General features: G+C 55.6%; 1 protein-coding gene across 4 annotated transcripts in view; it reads left to right on the plus strand.

Moving 5' to 3' along the window:
• COL5A1 (collagen type V alpha 1 chain) overlaps nt 1–27,767 on the plus strand; it is a 170,484-nt gene that overhangs the window by 61,832 nt on the left and 80,885 nt on the right. For all 4 annotated transcript variants that reach the window (XM_053558724.1, XM_053558706.1, XM_053558715.1 and 1 more), the window contains 9 exons: nt 8,196–8,327; nt 9,408–9,545; nt 10,455–10,694; nt 11,648–11,815; nt 12,628–12,684; nt 18,373–18,414; nt 18,644–18,706; nt 25,291–25,365; nt 26,596–26,688. In XM_053558724.1, coding sequence (XP_053414699.1) covers nt 8,196–8,327; nt 9,408–9,545; nt 10,455–10,694; nt 11,648–11,815; nt 12,628–12,684; nt 18,373–18,414; nt 18,644–18,706; nt 25,291–25,365; nt 26,596–26,688 — 1,008 coding nt within the window. The remainder of the gene's footprint in view (nt 1–8,195; nt 8,328–9,407; nt 9,546–10,454; nt 10,695–11,647; nt 11,816–12,627; nt 12,685–18,372; nt 18,415–18,643; nt 18,707–25,290; nt 25,366–26,595; nt 26,689–27,767) is intronic.

Below are 27,767 nucleotides of genomic sequence, written 5' to 3' on the forward strand. Positions count from 1 at the left end.
ATGCTCTGGCTAAAATTAGATGACAAAATCCTCTGGACAAGCAAAGTGCTCAGCGGGGATCCCCACGGAGCCTGTTTGGGATGGACACAGAGGGGCCCCGGTGCCAGGCAGTGCTGGGGGCTGGCTTGCCCCAGGGATGGGGCAGTGGGTTGAAAGGAGGGATGTAAAATTCCTTGGGCAGGGGAACAGAGGCAGAGGTCACATGGCATGCCATGGGTGGGCAGGCCCTGGCTGCCAGGCCTCTCTGATTTGTGAGTTCCTTGTTTCCTCTCCCCGGCCCCTGGGGTGCAGAGCTCTGCAATGAAAACTTTGCGATTTCCTCAGCTCATAACAGAAGTGCAGCCTGGGCTCAGTCTCATTATTGGAAAAGGCAGAACTGGTTCTCTCAGCAAAATGCTCACAGCTCCGTGACAGCCAAGGACAACATGCTCCCCACTGCGGCCCAGCTGCGGCTTCCTAGGCCGCCCACCTGTCTTACAGAGGATCAAGGGCCACTGATGGTGCGAGGCTGAGCAGCAGAGCAGAATGGCCGTAATGCTGGGCACAGTGGTGGAAGCTTTCAGGCACGCAGAGCTTTATTGACCTGGCAGGGGGGCAGGAAACAGAAGTGGACGTGCAGAGGAGGAAAGGGGCGGTCAGCCATCGTGGTGAGGCATGGCATTCCAGCGCATGCCACCTGCTTCTCTGGGCAGCTGGTGGGTAGCCGCAGGTCCAGCCATGTGGCTGCTGGGGCTGAGGGACTGACGGGCTCAGCCTGGGAGCAGGGACAGCCTGGCCATTCCTAGGGCCACATGGACGTGACAGGTGTAGTTGTCTGTGTGTAGGACGTGCACTAGGCGCTCGTACCACACAGCTCCAGGGCAGGAACTGCACGTGTGTCCCGTCAGGACCCCACCTGTCTGAGCCTCCTGTGTGCTCCTGTGAAGTAGGATGAGAGGGAGAAGGAGGCCCCCTGCTGGCGGGGCTGTGAGGATGGGGTGAGGCCAGAGGGAGATGGGCAGGAAGACATGACCTAGGGTCAACAGGAAACACCAGGGCCTTCCCCAGGCGCAGACAACGTGTGCTGTGACTCAGACGTGCAGGCAGGGGAAGCTAGGTCAGGGCCCACCTACTCTGTGGGGGAAAGATTCCTAAGCAAGGGCCAGGGTGCAGCTACCAGGTGACCCTGATCCTCTGGTAGCCTTGTGGAGCCAGGGTGGGGCCTGGTGAGGCAACAGGCCTGAGGCCTCTCCCTGAGGCCCCAAGGTACAGCTTCTTATTCCCCTAAAACACGGACACACCCTAACAGGGCAGGGACCACTCCCAGCTCCAGCCCTGTGTCCAGCCCCCTGAGTCTCCCACCCTGCTGTGAGAGGTTTTGCAGGAAGAGGGGCTCACGTGAGTCTCCATCCGTCCTTTGGAGCTTGGTTTTGAGTCACACGAGGCACAAGGGAAGTGCTTTCAAAATGCCACCCTGAAGGTACAATCCTTAGTTTTATATTCAAAAGGTGGTGTGTATCAGGCCGAGTGGCTGCGGTGGTATGCCATCTCTGGGGCATGGGGCAGCAGCTGCCGGAAGCCCTGAGTTGAGAAGGATTCTGAGGTTGATCTGGTCTCAACCAAAGCCAGTGGGAGGCGGGTTTCTGAACTTTCAGCAGAGCTGTCTGGGCCACAGCGGTGTGGTGGGCCCGGGAGGGGGCTGAGATCCCCTTGTCTGAATGGGGACACAGGCTCCAGGGGCTGCTCCTGCCTGGGGTGTCCTCATGCCCCTCATCTTTCAACCAGAGAGGAGCTGATTGGAGCTCAATGTTCCAGGAGGAGCTCCTGAGGACCCCCGGGCACATAGGAGGGTGTTCCTGCTCTCAGACACTGCTCATGAGGTCTAAGGGAGGGCTCAGTCCTGGCCGCATCTTGAAATTGCTGGAGCTTTCATGGTTCCTGAGTCCCAGGACCCTGAGGACTGTGATGGGATTGGTGGGGTGGGGTGAATCTCTGAGTGGGACCCAGGATTCCATGGTGTCAGAACACATGTGAGTGACCAAGTGAGGGGCAGGAGGCCAGGGCCCCTCTCTGCCGTTTCCATCACAGCATTTAGCAGGTCAGTGGTGAACGTAGGTATAGGGACTTGGAGTAGTCTGTGTAGGGCAACCTGTGCCCTGCTCATTAGGGCTGCCCTCCTCTGCCCTGCTCATTAGGGCTGCCCTCCCCTGCCCAGCCCTGGCCCCTCACTGTGCTCTGGAACAGCCGCTGCCTTGTCTTTGCTCAGAACAGTTCGCCAAGTGCAGCCTTGGAGAGGAGCAGCCACCTGCAGCCTGGCTGTGTGTGACCAGGTAGCCCAGGGCAGAGCAGGTGGTCCCCCAGGCGGGTCTACACCTTTCCCTCAGCTCTAGCCCCCATCCTCACTGTCCTCACGGGGTCTGCTTGGAAGGATGGGGTACAGGTGTCCTGGAGCCCCCCTCCCCTGCCTAAAGGTGGCCTAGAAGCAGATTGTGACTCTGGGGCCAGAGTCACACCTGGGGCCACCCCAAGGGAGCATCACTGGGCCGCAGAGGCTTTCTGCTCCGTCTTAGGGATGCAACAGCTCCCTCCTCCCAGCCCTTATCTGTTCCTCAGCAGCCTTGCAGGCATTGGGGTCCTGCCCTCTGCCCCATGTGCAGGGAGGAAAAGGTAGGTAGGCTGGTAGGAGCCCTGGACCAGGACCCGGGTCAGCGCTGGCCTTGGTTCTGCAGGGTTCTGAATGTGAGCCTTGGCAACCGTGCCCCAGTTTCCCCCTCCCTTAGACTCTCTGCCCTTCAGTGGGTGTACCCACAGAACAAATAGGCACATTTTCTGGTGTAAAAATCCACTTGAGGATTTGGTGGGCAAATGAATTTAAACCAGCACGTGGGTCTGTGGAGGAGGCCGGGCAGTGGGAGTGAAGGGGTGTCGTGCCCTGCCCAGACGGAGCGCACATCTGCTCTGCTGCAGTTGAGGGAGGCAGGGCAGGGAGGCGGAGTGGGCCCTGGGCCAAGTCAGGCTTCGTGCCAGCCTTGGGATTTGGTGGTCGTGCAGGTGTGCCCATACCCACTGTGCCAGCATGGCCACCTCATGCAGGGCCCTCAAAGTGTGGCTGCTGTGCTGGGCACTCGGGTGGGAAAGTGTGCAGGACATGTCCACGGCCCCAGGAGCAGGGGTTTCCAGGGGAAGCAGCTCTGTGGCTGCTAGATGGAGAGGGGACCAAGTGCCAGGGCCACGGTTGCCCCCCGAGGCTCCGAGACTTCTCCTGCCATGAAGCTCATTTGGAGGTTGTATATTCAGATGTGGAGTTGCCAGTTGAAAGGAAAAAGTATTTTATTTGAATTGGATGAAATTTGAACCAGAAGTCATGTAGCTTAATAAAAATCTGTGGTTTTGATTCACTGTTCCTGTCACATGGTTCTCGTCTGCTGGAGAGTTTAAAACATGGGCAGGAGCTCCCTGGGAAGGGAGGGTGGGAGACAGGAGGAGAGAAAGAGAGAGAGAGGGGGATGGAGCAGATGGAGTGAGGGGTGGAGAGAAAAAGAGACAAGGATGGAGAGAGAGAGGGATGGAGGGCAGGAGACTCGAGTGGGGTGGAGAGAGAGAGGGATGGAGGGCAGGAGAGAGGGGGTGGAGAGAGAGAGGGATGGAGGGCAGGAGAGAGGGGGTGGAGAGAGAGAGGGATGGAGGGCAGGAGACTCAAGTGGGGATGGATAGAGAGAGGGATGGAGGGCAGGAGACTCAAGTGGGGATGGATAGAGAGAGGGATGGAGGGCAGGAGACTCGAGTGGGGATGGATAGAGAGAGGGATGGAGGGCAGGAGACTCGAGTGGGGATGGATAGAGAGAGGGATGGAGGGCAGGAGACTCAAGTGGGGATGGATAGAGAGAGGGATGGAGGGCAGGAGACTCGAGTGGGGTGTAGAGAGAGAGGGATGGAGGTCAGGAGACTCGAGTGGGGATGGATAGAGAGAGGGATGGAGGGCAGGAGACTCGAGTGGGGTGGAGAGAGAGAGGGATGGAGGGCAGGAGACTCGAGTGGGGATGGATAAAGAGAGGGATGGAGGGCAGGAGACTCGAGTGGGGATGGATAGAGAGAGGGATGGAGGGCAGGAGACTCGAGTGGGGTGGAGAGAGAGAGGGATGGAGGGCAGGAGACTCAAGTGGGGATGGATAGAGAGAGGGATGGAGGGCAGGAGACTCGAGTGGGGATGGATAGAGAGAGGGATGGAGGGCAGGAGACTCGAGTGGGGTGTAGAGAGAGAGGGATGTAGGTCAGGAGACTTGAGTGGGGATGGATAGAGAGAGGGATGGAGGGCAGGAGACTCAAGTGGGGATGGATAGAGAGAGGGATGGAGGGCAGGAGACACAAGTGGGGTGGAGAGAGAGAGGGATGGAGGGCAGGAGACTCAAGTGGGGATGGATAGAGAGAGGGATGGAGGGCAGGAGACTCGAGTGGGGTGTAGAGAAAGAGGGATGGAGGTCAGGAGACTCGAGTGGGGATGGATAGAGAGAGGGATGGAGGGCAGGAGACTCAAGTGGGGATGGATAGAGAGAGGGATGGAGGGCAGGAGACTCGAGTGGGGTGGAGAGATAGAGGGATGGAGGGCAGGAGACTCAAGTGGGGATGGATAGAGAGAGGGATGGAGGGCAGGAGACTCGAGTGGGGTGTAGAGAGAGAGGGATGGAGGTCAGGAGACTCAAGTGGGGATGGATAGAGAGAGGGATGGAGGGCAGGAGACTCGAGTGGGGTGGATAGAGAGAGGGATGGAGGGCAGGAGACTCGAGTGGGGATGGATAGAGAGAGGGATGGAGGGCAGGAGACTCGAGTGGGGTGGAGAGAGAGAGGGCTGGAGGGCTGGAGAGAGAGGGGTGCAGGGCAGGAGAGAGGGGTGGAGAGAGAGGATGTAGGGTAGGAGAGAGGGATGGAGGGCAGGAGAGAGGGGTGGAGAGAGAGGGATGTAGGGTAGGAGAAAGAGGCATGAAGGATAGGAGAGAAGGAGTGGAGAGAGAGAGGAATGGAGGGGAGGAGAGAGAGGGGTGGAGAGAGAGAGGCGGGCAAGTGGGCGGCTTTGCCGGCCCCAGAGGAGCTGTAGAGCAGTGCCGTGAACGTGGGGAGTGAAGCATCTGGCTCGGGTGTTGGTGTGCGGAGAACGTGAGAAATGCTGAGGGAGATGGGTGAATCAGGTTCCTCCCTTGTTTCCCCCTGGAGATGCCCCCGTCTGCTGTGATGGGAGTTCCGTGCAGGGGTGCCAGCATGCAGCTGTCTAGGGTCACTCCCTGTGCCCTGCTCCCCCATACCCATCTCTTGTGGATTGTAGCCTCAGAGCTGCGGTCTGTAGAAGGACAGGACATCTCCCTCCACCAGGCTGGCAGTTGCCCTGGCCTGGGACTAGGGGCAAGTGTCAGTGCCTTTCACACCACTGTCCTGGCTCGTAGGACATACAGAGTGGGGCTCAGGTCTGACAGGCAATGCTGCATGTGGTGTGGGGTGATGTCAGGGCTCACAGTTCCCAAAATTTCAGGTGAGGCAGCAGGTACATTGGCAGTGGGGGAACTCCAGGGCCCCGGGGCTCAGGCTTGTGGGCAGGGCCCCCATCTCTGCCCAGCTGCTCTGTCAGCCTGCAGAGGGATGGGGCAGGTGGGCTGGCCAGCTGGAGTCAGGGGCTGTGCTGGGCTCATGGACTATAAGTCACAGCCACCACCTTTGTGGCCCTGTATTTGGGGCCAGTGACCTCTCCTGTCCAAGCTGCATTCCTCATCTGTCAGATGGAGGTGATGGACACTTACCCAGTGAGCCCTGTGAGTGAACGGGCACCTGAGTCCACCAGGCACTAGGTGGACCCAGGGAAGCAACAGTGCATCACTTCTACCTTCCAGTGACGGCAAGGCCAGGGGCAGGTGGCAGAGGCTGTGGGAGTTGCAGCACTGTCTAAGGAAGGAGTGCCCATCTGCTTGGCGTCCAAGGCAGATCCAGATGTGGGGCTGGGTCTGGGGCTGGGCCTGGTGTGAGGAGGGACTTCCCCTCTGCAGGAGGGGCAGTTCTGAGTTCCAAGGTCCTCACAGATCATTCCAGGTTCCTAAACCCAGGTAGGGGCCCAAGTATTTGGAACCATCCAACCATTCACCTCTCTGCACTGAGCTGCCCCCTGCCAGTTCTGATAGTGAGTCCCCCCACCCCCAGCCCACCTCTGGGCCAGTTTTCCACAGAGTGTTTGGGAAACAGGTGGTGGGGGTGGGGTGGACCCTGTCTCTAGGTCAGGGCACCCCACTGGCACCCTGCTTCACAGCCCCTGGGGCTATCCATGGACCCACACTTAGTGACTGCAGGTGACAGATCTCTCTACCGTGACCATGGTCTTGCAGATGGGAGGCCACATCCTCTGGGAAAGGCAGGGAGGGCATGGCTTTCCTGCTGGGGTCTTTGGTTCTGACATGTACAGGATGGTGACCAGCTCCTTTGGGTCAAGGGAACAGGAACAGAACATGTCTCTTACCAGAACATAGGAATGCTGGGGGCACAAGGTGGCTGCTGGCAAGAAGGGGGCTATGGGACCAATGGGAGCATCAGAGGAAGCCAGGCCAGATACTCTGGGGTCTGGGCACATGTGATTTATCAGTAGGGCACAAACAAGTCTGTGGTGCCTTACGGAGAATGTGGGCACCATGAGGCAGTGGGTCTGCGTCATAGCTGCATCCCCAGTCAGTGTGCAGTGCAGTGGCTGGAACTTAGGAGGTGCACAGTAATGGCTATTGAGTGAATGGATGGAAGAACAGGTAGGTGGGTGGATGGATAGTGTGTGGGTGGATGGATGGTGGATGAATGAGTGGTGGTTGGGTGGATAGTGGATGGGTAGATTGATGGATAGGTGGATGGATGGATGGATGGATGGATGGTGAGTAGATGGTGGCAAGATAGATGATAGAATGATAGTGAGGAGATGGATGGTGGATGAATGGATGGTGGGTAGGTGGATGGATGGATTGTTGGTAGATGGTGGAAGTGTGGATGGATGGATGATGGGAGGTGGATAGATGGAGATGGTGGAAAGGTGGAAGGATGATAGATAGGTAGATGGTGGATGAATGGATGGTGGTTAGATGGATGGTGGATGTATGGATGGTGGACAGGTAGATAGATAGATGGGTAGATGGATGGAGTAGATGGATGGTGGGTGGATGGTAGGTGGATAGTGGATGGATGGTTGGTGGGTAGGTGGGTGATGGAAGGATAGATGGATAGATGGATGGTAGAATGATAGTGAGTGGATGGATGGTAAATGGGTGGATGGATGGATGGATGGATGAGTGAATGGATGGGTGGATAGATGGGTAGATAGATTAATGCATAGATGAGTGAGTAGATGAATGGATGAGTGGATGGATGGATGGATGATGGGAGGTAGATGGATGGAGATGGTGGAAAGGTGGATGGATGATAGATAGGTACATGGTGGATGAATGGATGGTGGTTGGATGGATGGTGGATGTATTGATGGTGGACGGATAGATGGATGGATAGTGGATGGATGGATGGATGGTGGGTGGATGGTGGCAGGATAGATGATAGAATGATAGTGAGGAGATGGATGGTGGGTGGGTGGATGGATGGATTGTTGGTAGATGGTGGAAGTGTGGATGGATGGATGATGGGAGGTGGATGGATGGAGATGGTGGAAAGGTGGATGGATGATAGATAGGTGGATGAATGGATGGTGGTTGGATGTATGGTGGATGTATGGATGGTGGACAGGTAGATAGATAGATGGGTAGATGGATGGATAGTGGATGGATGGTGGGTGGATGGTGGGTGGATAGTGAGTAAGTGGATGGATGGTTGGTGGGTAGGTGGATGATGGAAGGATAGATGGATAGATGGATGGTAGAATGATAGTGAGTGGATGGATGGTAAATGGGTGGATGGATGGATGGATGAGTGAATGGATGGGTGGATAGATGGGTAGATAGATTAATGCATAGACGGGTGAGTAGATGAATGGATGAGTGGATGGATGGATGGGTGGATGGATGGATGGACCAGCTTACCTTGAGTGGCTTTTGTGGGTGGCAGCTTCCAGGGAAGAAGTCTATCCCTGAGGACAAACTCCTGTCGAAGTTCAGCCTGGGATGCTCTCTGCTTCCAGGCATCAGGCAGGGCCTCCCGGAACCCCATGTGAGTGTCCTGTGTGCTGCTTGTTATGAGCTTCTGTCCTTTTCCAGGGTGACATCCAGCAGCTGCTGTTTGTCTCAGATCACCGGGCAGCTTATGATTACTGCGAGCACTACAGCCCTGACTGTGACACTGCAGTTCCCGACACCCCGCAGTCACAGGACCCCAATCCAGATGAATACGTGAGTTGGCTCTGGCTGGGTTCATGGTGGAGGCCTGGGCAGACCCCTTGGTGTGGGCTGAGGTCTGGCAGGCAGCGTAATTGGAGAGGGACACACAAGCTATGGGCCCCTGCATTTAAATAAACCTGCTGAGTAAGAATTCCAGTGGCCAGGTGAGAATTGTGAGAATTATGGGCTGTCTGACTCAGCTCCCTGCACAGGGCTCCCCTTGGGGATAGGGTGGCGGAAGCTGTTGTCAGTGACCCATTGTTCTACCTTTTCAACTGTGCTTGTCCATGAAAGAGGCCAGCTGTCTCTCACCTTCTGGCTCATGACCCGGACAGGGTGTTTGTGTGCAGAGATGCTGTAGTGCCCCCATGGACTCGCAATCTGGGGGGGCATCTGAAGCTGCCCTCTGACCCCAGCGTGGCAGTCGTGTGTCTGACACTTCTGTAGCTGTGGGTTGGCCTTTATCCACCTGCCCGCACTCCAGCAGCGCCTGGTTCTGCCACCTCTTAATGAAAATCCTCTCTTACCCCCCTATCCCCCCCACCCCAGTCAAATTTGACTCTTACTTTGGTTAAATAATACTAAATTCTGCTATTTATTTCTTCTCGGGATTCTTTCTTTTACTGCCAGTCAGAGGGAAAGTTGGGTGGATTTCATGAAGGTCCAGGGTCCCACACTGGGCCACACCTCACAGACTCCAACGACAGGGCTGGATTCAGTTTCCAGCTGAGTTCCTGCTACCCAGGAAATCCAGGTTCTGGGAAGGGGACTTCTCCTCTGTCCCGGAGTGGGTCTATGGCTTGGGCCTGTGGGCCAGGTGAAGCCCACCGTGTGGATGTTTGCCCCAGCCCTGGGCTCCAAAGGGTGCACTGTCTTCACCGTTAGTTAGGGTTCAGCTTTCTCTGACTTCTGATCATGGGGACTTTTCTTCTGGCAGGGCTGGCTCAGCTTCCCAAGCGGGCTAGAACCCTTCCTCCCCGACCTTCCTCCCCGACCCAGGGCAGGATTTGGTGTGCTCTTCCCAGCCAGGTGGGAGGGTGGAGAGTCCAGGCAGGGCTTCTCCCTCCTCATGTGGCTGAAATTTACTTTCAGTACCCGGAAGGGGATGGTGAGGGTGAGACGTATTACTACGAATATCCCTACTACGAAGACACGGATGACCTGGGGAAGGAGCCCACCCCCACCAAGAAGCCTGTGGAAGCTGCGAGAGAAACCACCGAGATCCCCGAGGTCTGGGCTGCTTCTGGGCCCCGAGGCTGTGGTGCAGGGAAGGGGAGGTTGGAAGAGGCTGGGCTCAGCATGCAGGGTGGGAGGCGGTCAGGGGCAGCTGGAGATGAGGTGGGACGCCTGAGCTTTGTACTCACAGGGAATGTTGGGCTTCCTCCTCGAGAGACATCTGGTGATGGGAGGTGTGCTGGAATGTGTTCCCATCCTGTGCCCACCAGCCTCCAGGGGGCCCCGGGATGAGTCTGGGTCTTGGGGTCCTCAACTGTAGGTACAGCTGAGGCACAAGAGAGGCTCAGGGGCTCTCTGCTGGGTCATGGCGTGGCCTTAGGGTCAGTCTGAGGGTCGCCCTCTCCGTGCTGCTATCGCCTGAGCTCTGAAGCATTGGAGGTGCCTGAGGGATGCGCCCAGCAATGCCTGGCCCCGTGTAGCAAGCGTGCTGGAGGGTGCTGGGGGCAGGGAGGCTGTATACCTGGGCAGCTCCTGCCATCCATCAGGATGGTGGGGCCTGTATGTGAGCAAGTGTGTGTGAGTAACAATGAGTGTGTGTCCATGTGTCCTTCTGGAGAGAGCACCTGGTCCTCCCATGTTGCTGGAAGAGCCGAGAATGTTCTGCTACTTTGGTTTTCTAAATTTCAAGATTTGACTCTCCTATTTCCTATGTGGAACTAGGTGGCCTCAGGCCATTCCCAGCTCTCAGTAACTGGGCTGGCAGGCTGGGATGTCCCCTTCCGCTTGCCTGGGTGGAGGGAAGCCACCTCATCCCTGGGTCTACAGGCCTATTGACCGGCCTATAGCCCTGGCTTTGCCGCCTGCTCTCGTGCTCAGAGATGCTCGTGCCTGGGAGTGGGAAGCCCCAGATTTCAGCCATGCCCCTACCACAGCCCTGACCCTGAGTCTACCCTTGGCACCCAGGAACTGACCCTGCCCCCCACTGAGGCTACCCCAATACCCGAGACCAGTGAGAGGGCCGGGAAGGGAGAGGACCCGGAAATCGGGGTCTACGACTATGTGCCCAGCGAGGACTACTACACGCCTTCCCCTTACGAGGATCTCAGCTACGGCGAGGGCATGGAGAACCCCGAGCAGCCCACCGACCCCAGCGCAGGGGCTGAGGTGCCCACCAGCACTGTCCACACCTCCAACGGCTCCAACGTAATTTTTTCCCTTCTGGTTGGCTTGGTCCGGGGAGGGCTGGGTCAGGACCCCGAGCTGCTTCCTCTCTGCCTCACCTGGGGTGTCCATGAGTGGCATCTGCGTCCCCACATCCGCCAGCCCTGGCCCTTGGCTCTTTGCAGCTGGACTATTTTAGTGTGCCCGGGGTATGCCATGGCTGAGCAAGTTTGGGGTCCCCAACGTGCTGAGTTGTCTCAGTGCTCTCACCTGCAAAGTGGAGGGTCTCCTGGGTTTGGGAGGGACTGCATGAGGAGGGACCTGCTTATTGACAGTGTCCCTGCCTGTGATCGGGGGGCTGTCCGGCTGGATAGGTCTGTGAGCCAGGATCTCAGCAAACAGATCTGACCGTGAGGCAGGGCAGTAGAAGTCACTGGGCCTTCTCATCAGGAAGACTGGCGTGGATCCCACCTGTGACCGTGGAGAGTTACCTCCTCTCTGAATCTTGGGGTGCCCATTTACAACATGGCATGGATAATGCCTGCCTCCAGGGGTGGTGAGGTTTTCAGACCAGAGAGAAGTCTTGTACAGCACATAGCTCCTGACAAGTGTGTAGAGGTAGTGTTCACAGGATGCTGAAGTTGTCAGCGCCAGAGAGGATGCCCGGTTCCAAGGGGTCCAAGCCCCTGCTCCTGTGGATGTGGCACTAAGCCTGTGCTGTCTTGAGACTTGGAAGCCCTGGGTGTGTGGTACAGCTGGCATGGGGGGCCACAGTGCCTTGGACAGGTTTGGGGCTGATGGTTCCCCCAGATGTGCATCCCACACCTTGGACCCCATGCTCCAGTTGTGTGGCCCTGAAGCCCTGTGGGTGCTGGACCTGGAGCCCTTGGAGGAGGGCTCTGTCCAGTTCACCTGGTGTCCGTGGGGCTAGGCAGGGTGCCTGTCAAGGCCACCCTCTCCTGGGTGACCTTGCTGCTCCCTCCTATCGCCTGCAGCCAGCTCCATCTCCAGGGGAAGGAAGGGATGACTTGGAGGGGGAGTTCACTGAAGAAACCATCAGGAATCTCGATGAGAACTACTATGACCCCTACTATGATCCCACCATCTCCCCGTCAGAGATCGGGCCTGGAATGCCGGCGAACCAGGACACCATCTACGAAGGGGTAAGGGGCAGGACCTGCTCTGGGCGGGGCTGGGGGCGGTGAGAGTGGTATGTGCCATCAGGGCCTGCTCTGGGCGGGGCTGGGGGCGGTGAGAGTGGTATGTGCCATCAGGGCCTGCCCTGGATAGGGCTGGGGGCGGTGAGAGTGGTATGTGCCATCAGGGCCTGCTCTGGATGGGGCTGGGGGCGGTGAGAGTGGTATGTGCCATCAGGGCCTGCTCTGGGCGGGGCTGGGGGCGGTGAGAGTGGTATGTGCCATCAGGGCCTGCCCTGGATGGGGCTGGGGGCGGTGAGAGTGGTATGTGCCATCAGGGCCTGCTCTGGGCGGGGCTGGGGGCGGTGAGAGTGGTATGTGCCATCAGGGCCTGCCCTGGATAGGGCTGGGGGCGGTGAGAGTGGTATGTGCCATCAGGGCCTGCTCTGGATGGGGCTGGGGGCGGTGAGAGTGGTATGTGCCATCAGGGCCTGCTCTGGGCGGGGCTGGGGGCGGTGAGAGTGGTATGTGCCATCAGGGCCTGCCCTGGATGGGGCTGGGGGCGGTGAGAGTGGTATGTGCCATCTCCAAAGCCTTTTCTAAAGAGGCCTCTGTGCTCGGAATTGGATCCGAGCAAGGAATGGTTTGTGTCCGTTCATGGCCTGTTCATTCCTTTATGAGGTCTCTGGGGACCTGCTCTCTGTTGCACTCACCCTGGTCCTCCTGGGCCTGGGGGAGGAGGCCCAACTGTGAGAGGCCTCCTGGCTTTGTGTCACACAGACCTTCCTTTGCACTTCCTCTCAGTCATTCTCTCTCCATCTGCATTTTATCACCGTCAGATTGGAGGACCTCGGGGAGAGAAAGGTCAGAAGGGAGAGCCAGCGATCATCGAGCCGGTAAGGAATGTACTTGCCCTTCCCTGGGACATGGGCATGTGGGGTGACCAGGTCTGTGGGTGCCCTGTACCTCCATGCACTGGTCACTTCGAGGAACTTCCTGACCTCACAGCCTGCACACCCTGCTTGTCACTGAGACTCATGAAGAGCCCCAGGTGGGGGAATGTTCTAGACCTTGACGGAGGGGTTGGGGTATGCATTGATCAATACATACCCCACCCTTGAAGCCCTGGAGGTGCTGGACCTGGAGCCCTTGGAGGAGGTGGCCTGGACCCAGTGTGGTTGTCTCCTGGGGTATCAGTTTTACCTGGGACACTGCTCAGTTACGTTTTGGAGGGAAACGGAGGAGGGTTAGCAGGTGGTGGGTGTCTGCACAGCCGTGAGAGTCTGGGGTACGGGGTGGTGGAGAGATAGTTAGTTCTGTCTCTCCATGCCTATTAAGCAACTATTTGGAATAAGTTTCCCAAAGCTGTTGAAACATGTAAGGCTGTTTATGAAGCCTTGTCAAGGGAATGAAATAAAACAGCATTGTGCTGAAATTCAAGCTGAGCAAACCCACTGTGTTGGGTAACGGAATCGTGGGTAAGATGATCATGTCGGGGACATTCAGATTCCAGATGCCCCTCCAGGGTCAGTGGGTTTTGTGGGGCCCCTCCCTGTGCTGGGATGCCCTTGTCCCTCAGAGAGCCCTAAGGTCTCAGAGGTGCCGAGGACAGGGCCTTGAAATCTCTTATGCAGGATGCACTGTGGTGTGCACAGTGGCATGGCTGGGAAGTGGCTCCAACCTGAGAGCGGGAGGAGCTGGACACTCCATCCATTCCACCATGTTGTCCAGGGGAGGAGGTGAACATCTTGCTTCATGACTGGACTCGAGGCTCGAGCTGGTCTATTGCTTCTGCTGCCAGGATTAGGCTCCCAGGGTCCAGTGACTTTGCAGCTCCTGCCATGGAGCTTTGAATGAGTTATATTTACTCTGGTCCCAATAAACTGAGTGGCGCTCAGGCTGTAGGCATGGGGATCACAGGGTTTCTGCTGCCAGGCCCCACCGAAGGGGGTGGTGGGCAAGGGCTGAACAGAGGAGGGGGCTAAGGAAGTAGAGGTGGTCCAGTACGGATTCCACGTCTCTAGAAAATCCATTTCCCTGAGCCATCTGCATGCAGTTAAGGAAAGACCCATCTGGCCTCCAGCCTGGTGTTTGTTCCTTCCCAGCCACCAGCCCATTTGGAGTGTCCATGAGGCCTCTGGCCAGTCCCCTGGAGAGATCATGTACATAGTTGAAATTTCTCAACCTGGAGCATTGCCAGATGCCCTCAGAGCCTTAGGCACATAGTAGCAGATGGCCAAGTCCTGCTGCACATCCCAGCCCTATCCCGAGGCTGGGGGCCAGACCTGTCCCTTCCTCCCGCCCCTGCCCACGTGACCTCCCTCCTGTGATATGTCTGTACCCCATGTATGCCTGGATACTTCCTGTTCCGACGCAGCACCCTCTCATTTGCCAGCAAGACAAGAGGCTCCTTGAAAGGACAAGAATCCACTTAGCTGAGTGGAGACGATTTACCAGCATCCCAGGGCTTCTGGCTGACCTGGACCTCAGGGCCCAGGAAGTCCCAGAGTCCATGGCTCATGTCGCTGGTAGACGTCCACTGGGGACATCTGAGTCTCCGTCTCCACTTTCTGCTGCAGGTTTCTTTTCTCAATGTGTGTCAGTAATACATGTCTGGACCTTCGTTAAGAGCCAGTTTGACTTCAGCAAAGTCTGACATCTTTTATTTCTTTTTGCGTAGGATTAACAATATTTGGTATACTTACCTTGGTATGCTAATGTATGGCAAAGTGACACGTGTCATCTCATATCCTTTCTTTCAAATATATATATATATATATATATTTTTTTTTTTAGAGGTAGAGTCTCACTTTGTTGCCCTCAGTAGAGTGCTGTGGCAACCTTCCAGCTCTTGAGCTTAGGGGATTCTCTTGCCTTAGCCTCCCAACTAGCTGGGACTATAGGCGCCTGCCTCAACACCTGGCTATTTTTTGTTGCAGTTTGGCCGGGGCTGGGTTCGAACCCTCCACCCTTGGTATATGGGGCCGGCGCCCTACTCACTGAGCCACAGGCGCTGCCCGTCATGTCCTTTCTTATACTCTTTGTGATAGGAGCTCCTGAGGTCTCTCTTGGCAAATGGCCCATGTGTGATGCAATATTGTTAACTAGAGGGAGGCCCTTCTGAGCATTCTGCTCCCCTCGTGAGATTTGAGACTGGCAGGGGTGGTGGGCTAGGTTGGTGTGTCAAGCGGGCCAGCACTCTGCCCAGGAAGGTTCAGGAATCCTCTCCTGTGCTTCCCAGGCCCACCTGGAGTGGTCTGCCACTGGCTGTCCCTCGAGATCCCACCCAGCCTTGCCCTAGTTCCTAGAGAACAAGGGCTCATGTGTCTGGGAAGGCAGCTGCAGTCCCCCAGGCCCTGCACAGCTAGGGGCTTCTCACTTAATCCCAGCTCATCTTCTGAGCCTTCTCAGCTGCCGTTGTCAGAGAGGAAATGGGAAAGCTGGAGTTGAGGAAGCTGCTGGCTGAACTCCCTGTGTACATCACATGCACAAATATTTCTCTGAATGTACATCTGTGTAAACACAGTGTACATCTTCCCAGCAACCAGGGAGCCCTGGTGGGCAGGACGGGGGTGCTGAGGAGCTCTGCAGCCCCCTGAATGGGTGTCCCTTCACTGGCTTGGTGCCCAGCACCTGCGGTGACCGGCCTGCTGGCAGCCGGCACTGCTCTGGCCAGGCAAATCTTTTCGCTCTTGGGAAGTGTGTTGTCTTAGGCTGTTTTGTGCTGCTATAACAGAATACCACAGACTGGGCAATTTATAACCAACAGAAAGGTTCTGGAGACTGGGAAATCCCAGATCGAGGGCTACACCTGGTAAGGGTCCCCGTGCAGCCCATCACATGGCCAAAGGTGTCACGTGGGTCAGGCAGAGAGGAGGAGGCTTGCAGCTTCCAGACCAGCAGCCAGAGCTGCCCCGGGGCCGCAGAGCCTTGGCTGGGGTGGCTAAGGGCGCCGTGTCAGGATTCAGGGGTGCGGCACCCACTTAAGGTGGTGAAGGGCGGCAAACGCTGATGTCTGACTACCTCTCTGGAGACCTGGCCCCCAGGTCCTGGCTCGCCTAGAAGACCTCTGAAGGGTCCTCCTTGCCCCCCCACTCCTGTCTGTCAGTTCTAATCTTTTTCACAAACCTCTGCTTGGCCACACCCTTGCTTCACTGTTCTAAAGATGCCTTTTACTTTTCGCATGACCAGGCTAAAAATCTTTCAAATCCTGAAGTTCTGTTTCCTTTCTAATTACAAATTCCACCTTTAAATCATTTCTCTCTGCTTGCCTCTGACTAAATGTGGTTAAAAGAAGCCTCCCCTCTCCATTAATACAGTGCTTAGGAATTTCTTCTGCCGGAGAGCCCAGTTCATTGCTTTAACATTCTGCTGTCCATAAAGCCCTAGGGCATGGATACAATTCAGCCAAGTTCTTTGTTGATTTATAACAGGGACAGCCTTTCCTCCAGCTTCCTTTAAGATACTCCTCATTTCCGCCGCAGACCTCATCTCAATAGCCTTTACCGTCTGTATTTCTGCCAACATTCTGATCATGACCACTGAAGTCATCTCTGAGATGTTCCAGACTTTTCCTGAAGCTGCGCTCTTCTCAGGCCTCCCCAGAATCACCCTTCATGCTCCCTTTTCCACAGTACAGACTTTTCTGGGTCTGCTTCTCCAAGCTCTTCCAGCCCTGCCCATTGCCCAGTTCCAAAGCTGCTGCTGCATTTTTAGATATTTGTTAGAACAACAGCCCTGCTTCTTCGTACCAATCTTCCGGCATTCTTCTTGTGCTGCTGTAACAATGGGCTGGGTAATTTAAAATGAACAGAAGTTTATGGGCTCCCAGTTCTGGAGGTTGGAAGTCCAAGAGCCCAGTGTGGTCATTTGGCCAGGGCCTCTGTGCCACAGCGTGACGCAGCAGAAGGCAGTGGGGAAGGGGCGAACCCATCCTTTTATATTGAACCCCTCCCACGTTAATGGCATCAGTCCATTCATGAAGGCAAGAGCCTTTATGGCCTGATCACCTCTTAAAGGTTCCACCTCTCCACACTGCTGCATTGGGGATTAAGTTTCCAACACGTGAGCTTTGAGGGCCACGTTTGAACCACAGCACTTGTCCAACTTCCACAAAAGGACCACTTTCTTGCAAAGCAAAGTCCAGGGCACAGCGGCATCGGTCATCACCAAGAGCAGCCATTCATCTATCCCTTTGTTTTGGACGAAGAGGAGGCAGGGACATCTACCCCAGGACAGGTGCCTTTTGCCCTGTTCTGCGGTCACTAGAATCAGCGGGTAGGAGGATCACGGTTCATTGCCTGCATGTGACTAGACCATGCAGTGTGCAGGACAAGTCTGCCTGGCAGGGTCTGGCAGAAATGTGTGGTCCCAGGACCCCCAGGGACCGTCCGTGCTGCCTTCTCAGGGGCAGATCCCTGTGGGGGTGGGATCCTTCCCTCCCTGGAAGGGAGCGCTTTGCCTCAGATCCCCCTGAGGTGGGTGGGAACACGGAGGCCATGCGGGGCACTGGGGGTGCCTGACCCTGGCATTGTCAGAGTGGAGAGAGAAGTGAAGAAAAGAGTCCTGCCCCAGGAAGGGGGGCTGGGAAGGGGGGTCTCAGGGCAGGAAGTGCCTCCTGGGCCAGGTGGCTCAGTCCAGTAGGGAGCTGCAGCCCACTCTCCTGCCACTGCCCACATCATTGCCTTTCCCAGAGCTCAGGTAACCAAGCGGGCTGGAGGCTCTGTCTCCGTTTAAGGTGAGAGTGAGTGAGGTCAGGGCCTCGATGTAGGTGGGCCATGGCTAGTAAGGTGAGTGGCTGGGGAGGGAGGGCTGCCGAGCATCCAGGTGAACATGGCTGGGTTTCCTGTGTGCTCTGGGCTTCTGCTGTGGGTGTGGGAGGAAGCATTCACCACCTGAGGAGGGTCAGCTGGAGGCCACAGCACCAGGACAGTAGTTGTCAGTCCGGGGCAGAGGTCCAGCCTGGGGCTTGCATTGCCTTTCTCCCATCTGAGCCCCTATGTCCTGGGGTCCTCAGGTGGCTGTGGGCATATCCCCTTGGGCAGACCAGGTGGCCTGATGATCTGGGTCCCTCTCCCTCATCCTGGCATTTTCTGGCGCTTCTCTGGTGCTGCCCTCACGGGAAGCCTGTCTGTCCCTGGGCATGGACCAGGACTGGTGTTCTGCCTTGGAATGCCAGGAGGATAGTCACTGCAGTCCCCAGAACAGCTGCCATTGTAGATTCTGCTGCCCATGACCCCATGGGGACAGCCAGGAACTGACTTGGGGGCTGAGGTCTACGGGCCTCTTGGCCACCCAGCTGAAGGCTGTCCACGTGGCTGGGGTCTGAGTGCTGGGAGGGCGAGCCTGCCTCAGACGCCCTCTCTCTGTCTCCATGGCTGGGAGGGTGGGCCTGCCTCAGATGCCCTCTCTCTGTCTCTGTGGCTGAGGTCTGAGCTGGGAGGGTGGGCCTGTCTCAGACGCCCTCTCTCTGTCCATCAGGCTGGGGTCTGAGCTGGGAAGGTGGGCCTGTCTCATACGCCCTCTCTCTGTCTCCGTGGCTGGGAGGATGGGCCTGTCTCAGACGCCCTTTCTCTGTCTTCCAGGGCATGCTCATTGAGGGACCGCCTGGCCCAGAAGGCCCTGCCGTGAGTATCAAGCTTTATTTCCCATGACTTGAGGGAGGCATTCTTGGGGGGAAGGGTTGGTGATACCACTTAAATCTGTATGGAAATGAAGGGGAGTTGCCTCTGTTGCAAATACTCGGGGGCCTAGGGCTTCCCTGGCCCTTGCCTCCACCCTGGGTGAGCCGGGTAGGGGTTGGGCTCTGCCTGTCCTGTGTCTTTGACCCTGTCTTGGCTTTATTTTTAATTCTAGGGTCTTCCTGGACCCCCAGGAACTACTGGTCCCGTTGGCCAAGTTGGTGACCCTGGAGAAAGGGTAAGAGGTGGACTTAGGTCCCTGAGATCACATCTCTGTGGGGTTGTCGTGCCTTCTCCCTGCTCTGTGGCCCAGTTTGTCCCCTGAGAGTGGACGTGACAGTGGGCACATTGATTTCTTTCTTCAAACTGCCCCTCACCAGGTGCCTCTAACACCAGTCCCTCTGCAGATATTCATGGAGGTTATCTGTTCCTTGGCCCTATGCCGGGCAGGCAATTTGGGAGGAGTATATCCAGCAGGTCCCTGGAGGCCACCAGTGGTCAGCTGGCAGTAGGGCCCCAAGGACCTGCAGTAGCCAGACAGGCAATGGCAGTGGTGGCTGCAGAGCCCTGGGCTGTTGCTGGGCCTTGCCTGGTGCAGCTCCCCCGCCTGGGATCAGCGTTGTCCCACTGCCGTGAGAGAGCCTCCCCGGCCTAGTTTCTTCCCCTCCTGGCCCTGGGTCAGAGGACCTGGGGCTGTAGCCCTGCCAGCTGTGATTTCCCTATGACACCTGGTGGGCACCCTGGAGTACTGCAGCCCATGGGTTCCTGTCTGGGTTTATCTTTCCTCCTTTTGATTTTCTTGCTGTCCTGATGAATGTTGGTATGAGCACAGCAGCACGGGGGCTGATGAATGAAGGGCTAAGGTGTAGGTGACAGAAACAAGGTGTGCGTGTGACTCTTGGTGGGTGTTTTTCCCACGGCCGGGCCCACTGCCTGCAGCAGAGTGTGGACCTTGCAGGTATCTGCAATGGCAGATGGAGGGCTGGGTGGGGTCGCACGGGAGGTGGTGTGCAACATCAAAGTCCCATGGCTAGGGACTCTTCAGAATTTGTTTGGGGGTGTCTTGCGTGAGTGCCTAGAGGCTTTGCAGCATTCCTCAGAGTGGTGAGCTAGGTCACCCCGGGGCCCCCGGAAAGATTGGGACGGGTTCTGTGAGAGTAGTCACGGCCATGGACCTCGAGGTGTCCTGCTCCTCCTCAGTGCCAGAGTCGAGGAGGGGCTTGAGCCATCACCCCATCCGGTCTCCCTCATTTGACAGATGGGCAGGCTGGTGGGGCTTGCAAGGGCCCACGGGGAGATGGAGGTGCATTCAGGGTTGAGCCCAGATTCCTGATGCCCACTCTTACTCTCAGGCTCAGAAGAAAACCAAACGCAGAGCTGGGTGTCCCCAAGGGAGCTGCTGGGCCGGGTGGCTCTTACTCAGTCCCTCTCCGGCATCGATGCCCAAAGGGTCTTGTTTCTGTGCCTCTCACCAGTGTGTTTCCATAGGTGTCTGGCTCTCTCTGGCTTCCCGGGATATTGTTGACAGACCTCAGTGGGTCTGAAATAATTGGGGCTGTGCACTTGTGAGTGGCATTTCAGCATTTCCAATAATCCCATAGTGACGGTGCCCTGTCCCTGAGGGATGTTAAGCAGTCTCTGTTCTTCAGAGCCCTTGGGCAGGTAGGGCTGGCAGTGAAGATCAAGTGGGTCCTTCTGTCCATAGACTCCCACGACCCACACCTGTTGTACTCACCAGAAGGGCCCAGAAGCCAGGGACTGGCTCAGCGCTGCTTGCTGGCATCCCCCACACTCGGTAGAGTGTGTGTCCTAGTGTGGCCCAGCAGTGTTTCTGCCAGAGAAATTTTACATGTGTTCAGAACATCTTTGAGGGGGCCCTCCTCCCCCGTGCACTCCTCAAGTGTGCATGTGTTCTAAGGTAACTCAGTGAGTGAAGTCTGATTTGACTGCTTTTTTTGATTGCTCTGGCTAAAAAACCTCTAAATCTCAGCAGTCCACTGGATAGTGTAAAGTTCTTGTTTGGAAATAAGCTTATATATCTTGTAAGTGACCCCCGGGAGCTCCAGCGGTTGCTGGCTGGCCTCTACAAGCTGTTGCTTTCGGGTTGACTTTGCACAGATTTTCCATTTGCAGCATATTTATTATTTTGGTTAAAGAAGTATCTTTGGCCTCGGGTCTGTGAGTGGCTTCCTGGAGGCCTGTGTTTGCCTCTGGAAAGCCTCCCAGGTTTCCTTCCGGACACCGCAGGGACAGAATGGAGGCTGTGTGTGTCCCAAGGTGTTTCTTCAGCTCTTTGCACAAGGGAGCCTCCCTCCCTGTGTAGTTGAGAAACATTGACTGCCCTGGGAGGAGGCCCCTGCCTGCCCATGACCCCACTATGTGCAGAATCAGCTTGCTGCCCTGCTCTGCTTGACCAGCTGTCTTCCCATCTGCAGGGGCTCCAACCTTGGCCCTCCTTTCCATGTTTCCGGCTTAGGCTGGGATTTTGCTTGAGTACATTTTCTGTGCCTTGAGAAGGTTTATAAGAATAGAAGTTACTGCCCCCCAGCTAGAATCCGGGAGATGTGCCATATCCCTGGGACCAGCCTTGGGGCTGTGCTGTCACCACCACCCTTCTGGATTCATGCCCAGGGTGGGGTCAGGTGGAGGGACACAGGCCAGGTCACTGGCAGTGTGACAGAGAGGGCGAGTCCATGGCAGGACGTGTGGCTGCTGTCCAGCATGGGGGATTCGAGAAGAGCCATGGTGAGGCAGGCAGGCCGCGAGAGGTTCCTTGCCCTTCTGTCTCCCAGCTTTCTGGGGACAGGATATGCAGACCCAGTCTTTCCTTGTACCTAGAAAGTGATAGTATCTTGACAGAGTTTGTCAGAGAGGCTCCTGCACATGCACCCATGGTCTAGGGTCATTCCAACATGATGGCTCTGTAGGGAAGTGGCCACAGGCTGGGCACCACCATCCCCCGCGGCCTGGCCTGGCTGAGGTGACGGTCACCCTTCAGGGTCCAGCACTGGGGCCATGTATCACTTAGGAGTCACATCGTTACCCCCGTTCAGTGTCATGAAAAACGGAAACATAGCGTTGAGATGTAGCTCCATCTTCCAGCCCAGGGGACTGAGTCTTCATGTGAGATACCACAGTGCTTGGCAAAATTTTTTGACAATCATTTAAAGAGATAGTAAATGCAGGTTCATGATGACAACTAAGCAAGACTTGTCTCAAATTTTGGAAGTACTTTGGAAGGATTCATTGGGGTGGAGGGCATTCTTTCCTTTCTCCTCCAAACTGTCTCTTTCTTTTAGGACTTTGGGGTTATCCTGGTTAATCTCTCTTCTCACTTTTTAGGATTATGTCAGGTGTAGGTGAGAGGAAGCATCCCGTCATAAGAATGAATATTCTCTCACAGCCCTGGGGTCATTTCCCCCACTCTGGCTTAGAAAGAGCGGGCAGCAAGAACACAGAAATGAGGCCTTTGGAAATGGGCAACCGTGGGCGAGGGCCTGCAATCGGTGGGCTTCCTTCCTTCCTTCTAGCGCCCCACGCCTGGGGAACAGGGGTGTACACACACACATACATGCACACACACACACAGGCACTCAGGCTGGTACTGCAGAGACCCAGGTCGTCCTTGGGAGGCGCTGACCGCAAGCTTTAATTGGAGGGCTTGGTTTGGGATCGATTCTGATGCAGAAAGGTCTTTTGCAAGCAGCTGTCAGCATTAGATTCCAAAGACAAAACCTGGGTAGCAAAACATGTTCTGGGTCTTTCTTTCTTTTTTGTAGAGACAGAGTCTCACTTTATGGCCCTCTGTAGAGTGCCGTGGCCTCACACAGCTCACAGCAACCTCCAACTCCTGGGCTTAAGTGATTCTCTTGCCTCAGCCTCCCGAGCAACTAGGACTATAGGCGCCCGCCACAACGCCCGGCTATTTTTTGGTTGCAGTTTGGCCGGGGCCGCGTTTGAACCTGCCACCCTCGGTATATGGGGCGGGCGCCTTACCGACTGAGCCACAGGCGCCGCCCCGGGTCTTTCTTTCTTAAACAGGATTTTTTTGTCTTCTGAGAATTTTTTTTTCCGAAATGACAGGTGAGAGTAATTTGGCAGTGTCCAGGAACGTGTTTTTTTAAAGGTGTAAATCCTTGGACCTAGTAATTTTGCTCCTAGGGACTTATCTAGCAGAATGTGCCCTTGTTTGTCATAGTGCAAAGTGGAACGGATGCATCGTGTACTGGGAGAGAATTATCATGCGTGGGAGACTCTCCGGGCACAAAGCAAGGAAATAGGCCATCGCTGACTGTGGAGAGAGAGCAAAGTGAAGAGCCACAGGGAGGGACAGTCCCACTGGAACAGAGACACTCCTCTCAAGCCGCACATCCTGTGCAGTGATGGGGGAGTCACGTGGCGTATGTCAGACGTGCAAGTTTCCAGCTTGGTAGCATGGGCAGAACTTGAGCGCTGGTTATATCTGGAGACAAAAGGGGGGCTTCACTTTCACTCCATAAATCAGTATTGTACATTTCTCAAGAACATGAGTTATCTCTTAGACTTGCAGAAAAGTAACTACAGTAGTGCCTTCATTGTTGACCACCTCCCTGCACCGACCACCCGTAAGTTGACCTGATTTTCACAGACTGGACATGTGCCTCATGCTCACGGCAGTACAGTAGGCCTGGTTCCTTACGTTAACCACCAGTTATGGTGACCAGTTTGGTGATCAGTTTGTTACCGTCCCTTGGGTAGTCACCTTTACTTACGGAAAGGCAGGAGGGTTTTGGTTCAGGCCCAGACGATTCCGCACCCTTCTAGAGAGCTCTCATCCCGGTTCTTGGTCTTTCCCAGCTGAGCTCTGGGCTGAGTCGCACATTTCTGAGCTTTGCTGTCCCGCATTTGTCATCCTGGACTGTGGCCCTGGGGTCCTTTCCAATGGGGGGAGTTAAGCTTCCATCTCTACGCAGAACACCTGCCATCTACCCAGAGTCCACATTGGTGAAATAGTTGTTGATAACACGTGGTTCTGAAAACAAGACCCTTGGTTGGTTTTACACTTGTATGGTCCTGAAGCCAGCCAGATTACTCTAGAGCAATGGTTTTCAACCTTTTTTTTTTATCTCACAGCATACTTAAATCTATATAGTTAAACTTCCTTGGCACACTTAAATTATGTTGCTCAAAAAGAAGGAGTAAAAATAGGAACATACTTATTATGCTTTGAACTTCTTTTGAAAACAATTTAATTAGTGATATTTAAACATTTTCATGGTACACCTGAGATCTCTCATGGCACAGCACGTGTTGAAAATCACTGCTCTAGAGAAACCAGCCCTGTGGCTTTGCCTTGGTCTTGCCTTACAGGCCAGAGGAGCTGGGTCTGGGGAGGGGGCTATGTCGTTTGTGTAAGTAGAATTCTCAAAATTGTTCCAGGTGAGTTTGCATTCTTGTGGATGGTCCCTTCATTTACTCTGTATCTTTACATGTCTAAGCAAGTGGACACCTGCTCCCGACTTCCATCTGAGCCACCACAGGCAGGTGGTGGAGCCGGATGAAGGAGGAGCCGCTTGCTGGCAACACAGGATGAACTGGGCCTTGATTTATTTATTTATTTATTTTTATTAAATCATAGCTGTGTACGTTAATGCGATCATGGGGCACCATACACTGGTTTTATAGACCGTTGGACACATTTTTATCATACTGGTTAGCATAGCCTTCCTGGCATTTTCTTAGTTATTGTGTTAAGACATTTATATTCTACATTTACTAGGTTTCACATGTACCCTTGTAAAATGCACCGCAGGTGTAATCCCACCGATCACCCTCCCTCCACCCACCTCCTCCCTCCCTCCCCTCCCTCTCCCCCTTCCCCATATTCTTGGGTTATAACTGGGTTATAGCTTTCATGTGAAAGCCATAAATTAGTTTCATAGTAGGGCTGAGTATGGTGGATACTTTTTCTTCCATTCTTGAGATACTTTACTAAGAAGAGTATGTTCCAGCTCCATCCATGTAAACATGAAAGAGGTAAAGTCTCCATCTTTCTTTAAGGCTGCATAATATTCCATGGTGTACATATACCACAATTCATTAATCCATTTGTGGATCGATGGGCACTTGGGCTTTTTCCATGACTTAGCAATTATGAATTGGGCTGCAATAAACATTCTGGTACAAATATCTTTGTTATGATGTGATTTTTTGGTCTTCTGGGTATATGCCTAGTAGAGGAATTATAGGATTGAATGGCAGATCTATTTTTAGATCTCTGAGTGTTCTCCAAACATCTTTCCAAAAGGAATGTATTAATTTGCATTCCCACCAGCAGTGTAGAAGTGTTGAACTGGGCCTTTTGAGCCCCGAGTTCTGGTGTCTTGCTGGACATGGGGACCAGGGAGGGGGCTTTTGGGAGGAGGAACCCCTGGGAGGAGGGGGCTCCTGGGAGGAAGGGGCCCTAGGAGGTGTGGTCCCTGGGAGGAGGGGCTTGGCACCTCCCACCCTCCTCCTGGCTCGTGTTCACTGTGCAGAGTCTGGCCAAGGCCTGTTGGGAGGCAGCCTCCTCCTCTCTCTCTTGAGTTCCTCGAGATCCAGCCCAGGCCTCCCTCCCTCATCAGCGCTCCTGCCTTTCCTGATCCTCAGCTCACAGCCATGCTCGCGTCCCTCCCTTCTCTGGGATGGGCTTTCTGGGGATCCCTGCCATGGGGTCCTGCGTCCTTGTGAGCACTTCCAGCATATTCCCGGGTGGCTGTGTCTTCCAATCCGCCCACTCTCACCACAGCCCCACTCTGTCCCCAGTGGTTTGCTGACCCAGCTATCTTGGCCTCTTGTCCACAGGGTCCCCCTGGACGCCCAGGCCTTCCTGGGGCTGATGGCCTGCCCGGCCCTCCGGGGACCATGCTTATGCTGCCTGTGAGTATCCTTGTCTGGGGGCAGGTGGCTGGGAGGGCAGGAACTCTTCTTCCTGGGTGGGGCCCAGGTTAGGGGGCTCCTGGGCATGGGTGGCCTTTCTCCATTCCTGTCCCGTGAGGTCTCATGCTCAGCTCCCCAGGGCATCAGCTGGTGCTTGTCAGCTGGGGGGCACCAACATGTGGCGTCGGAGGCTACCCTCAGGGGTCATCTGTCATCTTTTGTACCCAAGGTGGTTTCATTCCAGAACTTTCTAGATTTGGATCTAAGTAACGTGTCCAAATGAGGCACAGGCCTGTGTCTTTTGTGTCCATAACAGAGTGGAGGAGTCCCTCTGATCTCTGCTTCACAGGCTCTGTGGGTGGCCCAGGGCCCAGTGCCCCGCCATGAGCGATGGCCCCACTGGGTGCACCCTCCCTGCCCCTCAGCCCCAAGCGGGCCTGTGAGGAGAAGGGGGACACTCACACCAAGTCCCCTTTGAAGAAGGTGACGATTAGTTCTCAGGCTTTTCCTTGGGGCACCTGATACAGGCGGCATTTCATGTTAGCCCTGAGATGTATCTTATAGTCAGGATAGCCCTGGCTCACCTCAGACAGTTGCCCTGCTTTTGACAGGCATTTTCTAGAAATGATCACGAGCTGAACAGAACCTCAGGCTCAGTGAGCTGAGCTCCCCGGGGCATTCTGCTGACGAGGCAGAGTAGACTCGGGGGCCGGGTGTCTGAGCTGGGTTCATCTCTGAAAGGCAGTGGTGCCCTTCTGTCTGAAAGAAAACTGTACATGCATCCCCTTGGTCACCAGCACCCACCTCCCCCCTTAGGCCTGAGCTTGACCTGCCCCTGACCTTGTAGGTCTGCTGAGGAGGCAGCAGGAGGGTGAGCCCCGCACCTGGGCTGCAGCAGGTGTCCGGAGTGCTGGTCTTGGGCATCCGTCTCATGACTGAGACTTGCTTTCCAGAGCCTGGTGCTGCCCATCCACCTGGTGCCCAGGGCCTGGGCTTGGTTAGGGCCCAGCATGGAGCAGGGATGATTTTCTAGGCCTCCTTGATACAGCCATTTCCATTCTGCCTGTGGCCTTTCTTGACAATAATTGGGGGCTGTGGGGTGTCAGGGGAGCTGCTCTGACACCAGAAAGGGCTTCCTGGGGCTTCAGATATCCCTGGGGGCTGGGGCAGCTCCGTGCTTCTGGGGTGAGTAGGGTTTGCGGTAGGGTGACCCTTGCTTTGCATCTGCAGTTCCGATTTGGTGGCGGTGGTGACGCGGGCTCCAAGGGTCCCATGGTCTCAGCCCAGGAGTCCCAAGCGCAGGCCATCCTGCAGCAGGCCAGGGTGAGTAGCACAGGTCCCATCCAAGTGTGACAGGTCCCAGCCCTGAGGATGATGTGACTGGGGACTGGCTCAGGCCCAGCTTGGGGTGAAGTGCTTCCCGGAGCCCAATGTGCCTGCCTTTGGTGGGGAGCCACAGAAGCATCCAGCCCTCGGTGTCCTGAGGGATGTCCTGGGGGGTTTCTCGGGGTCCTTGTCCACTCTGAGGATCCAGATTCTAACTTCCTGACAGGCCACCTCCACCCTGAGCTGAACCCCGCTCCGCCATGTGCACACTCTCTGCTGGGGTCCCAAATGCAGAGAGAAGCCCCAGTGGCTCCTGCAAGTGGTGTCTGGGCACCTCTGAGTGAAACTCCCTGGGCCCCAGAGCCCCTGGCTCTCAGCCTGGGGGTTCCTAAGAAGCTGGGTCTACAGAGGAGAGTTGGCCTCCTTGCCATAAGTTAGCTAACTAGTGAGCTGAGTTTTAATTGACACTGGTCCAGATTGCTGATTGCCCATGATAGGAGTAAACCCTTCCCTGTGGGCTGGGGTGGGTGGGCAGGCGATCTGTCAGTGGGGCGTGCAATGAAGCTGCTAGATAATGCCTTGTTTGGGAAATATTTGTGTGGCTCCCTGAGCGGCCTGGAGTCAATGTTAATGATTGCAGGGCGTGGATAATTACAGGATGGTGTAAGTACAGAGTTGTTGCTATGGAACAAATTGCTGGAATGATGCGGGATGGCGTGTGGCAAACCCTATTACCTGCAGCTAGATTAACGGACGTGGGCCTGCCTGGCTCGCCCTTTATCTGTGGGTATTTCAATTGAAGCCAAGTGAGGGATGGGCTTAGGAGAAGATTTCATAATGCAAAATAATCTTCTGAAATAAAAATGACATCCTGCTGGGGAGACAGAGTCATGTGCAGGAGAAGCAGTTCTTTGGGAAACAGGTGGGGCCTGCGAGGTGGCAGGTGGGAGCCATTCCGGATGGGGTTATGGGTGACAGAGAGCCCAGGGTGGTGTGGGGTTCATTATCCCCCCAAATGCCTCCCCAGCTGCTGGAGTGTGCTCCAGGTGCCTCCTGTGCTGTGACATAGCCTGATC

Source organism: Nycticebus coucang, chromosome 2 (genome assembly GCF_027406575.1).
Source record: "Nycticebus coucang isolate mNycCou1 chromosome 2, mNycCou1.pri, whole genome shotgun sequence".
Lineage (NCBI taxonomy): Eukaryota > Metazoa > Chordata > Mammalia > Primates > Lorisidae > Nycticebus > Nycticebus coucang.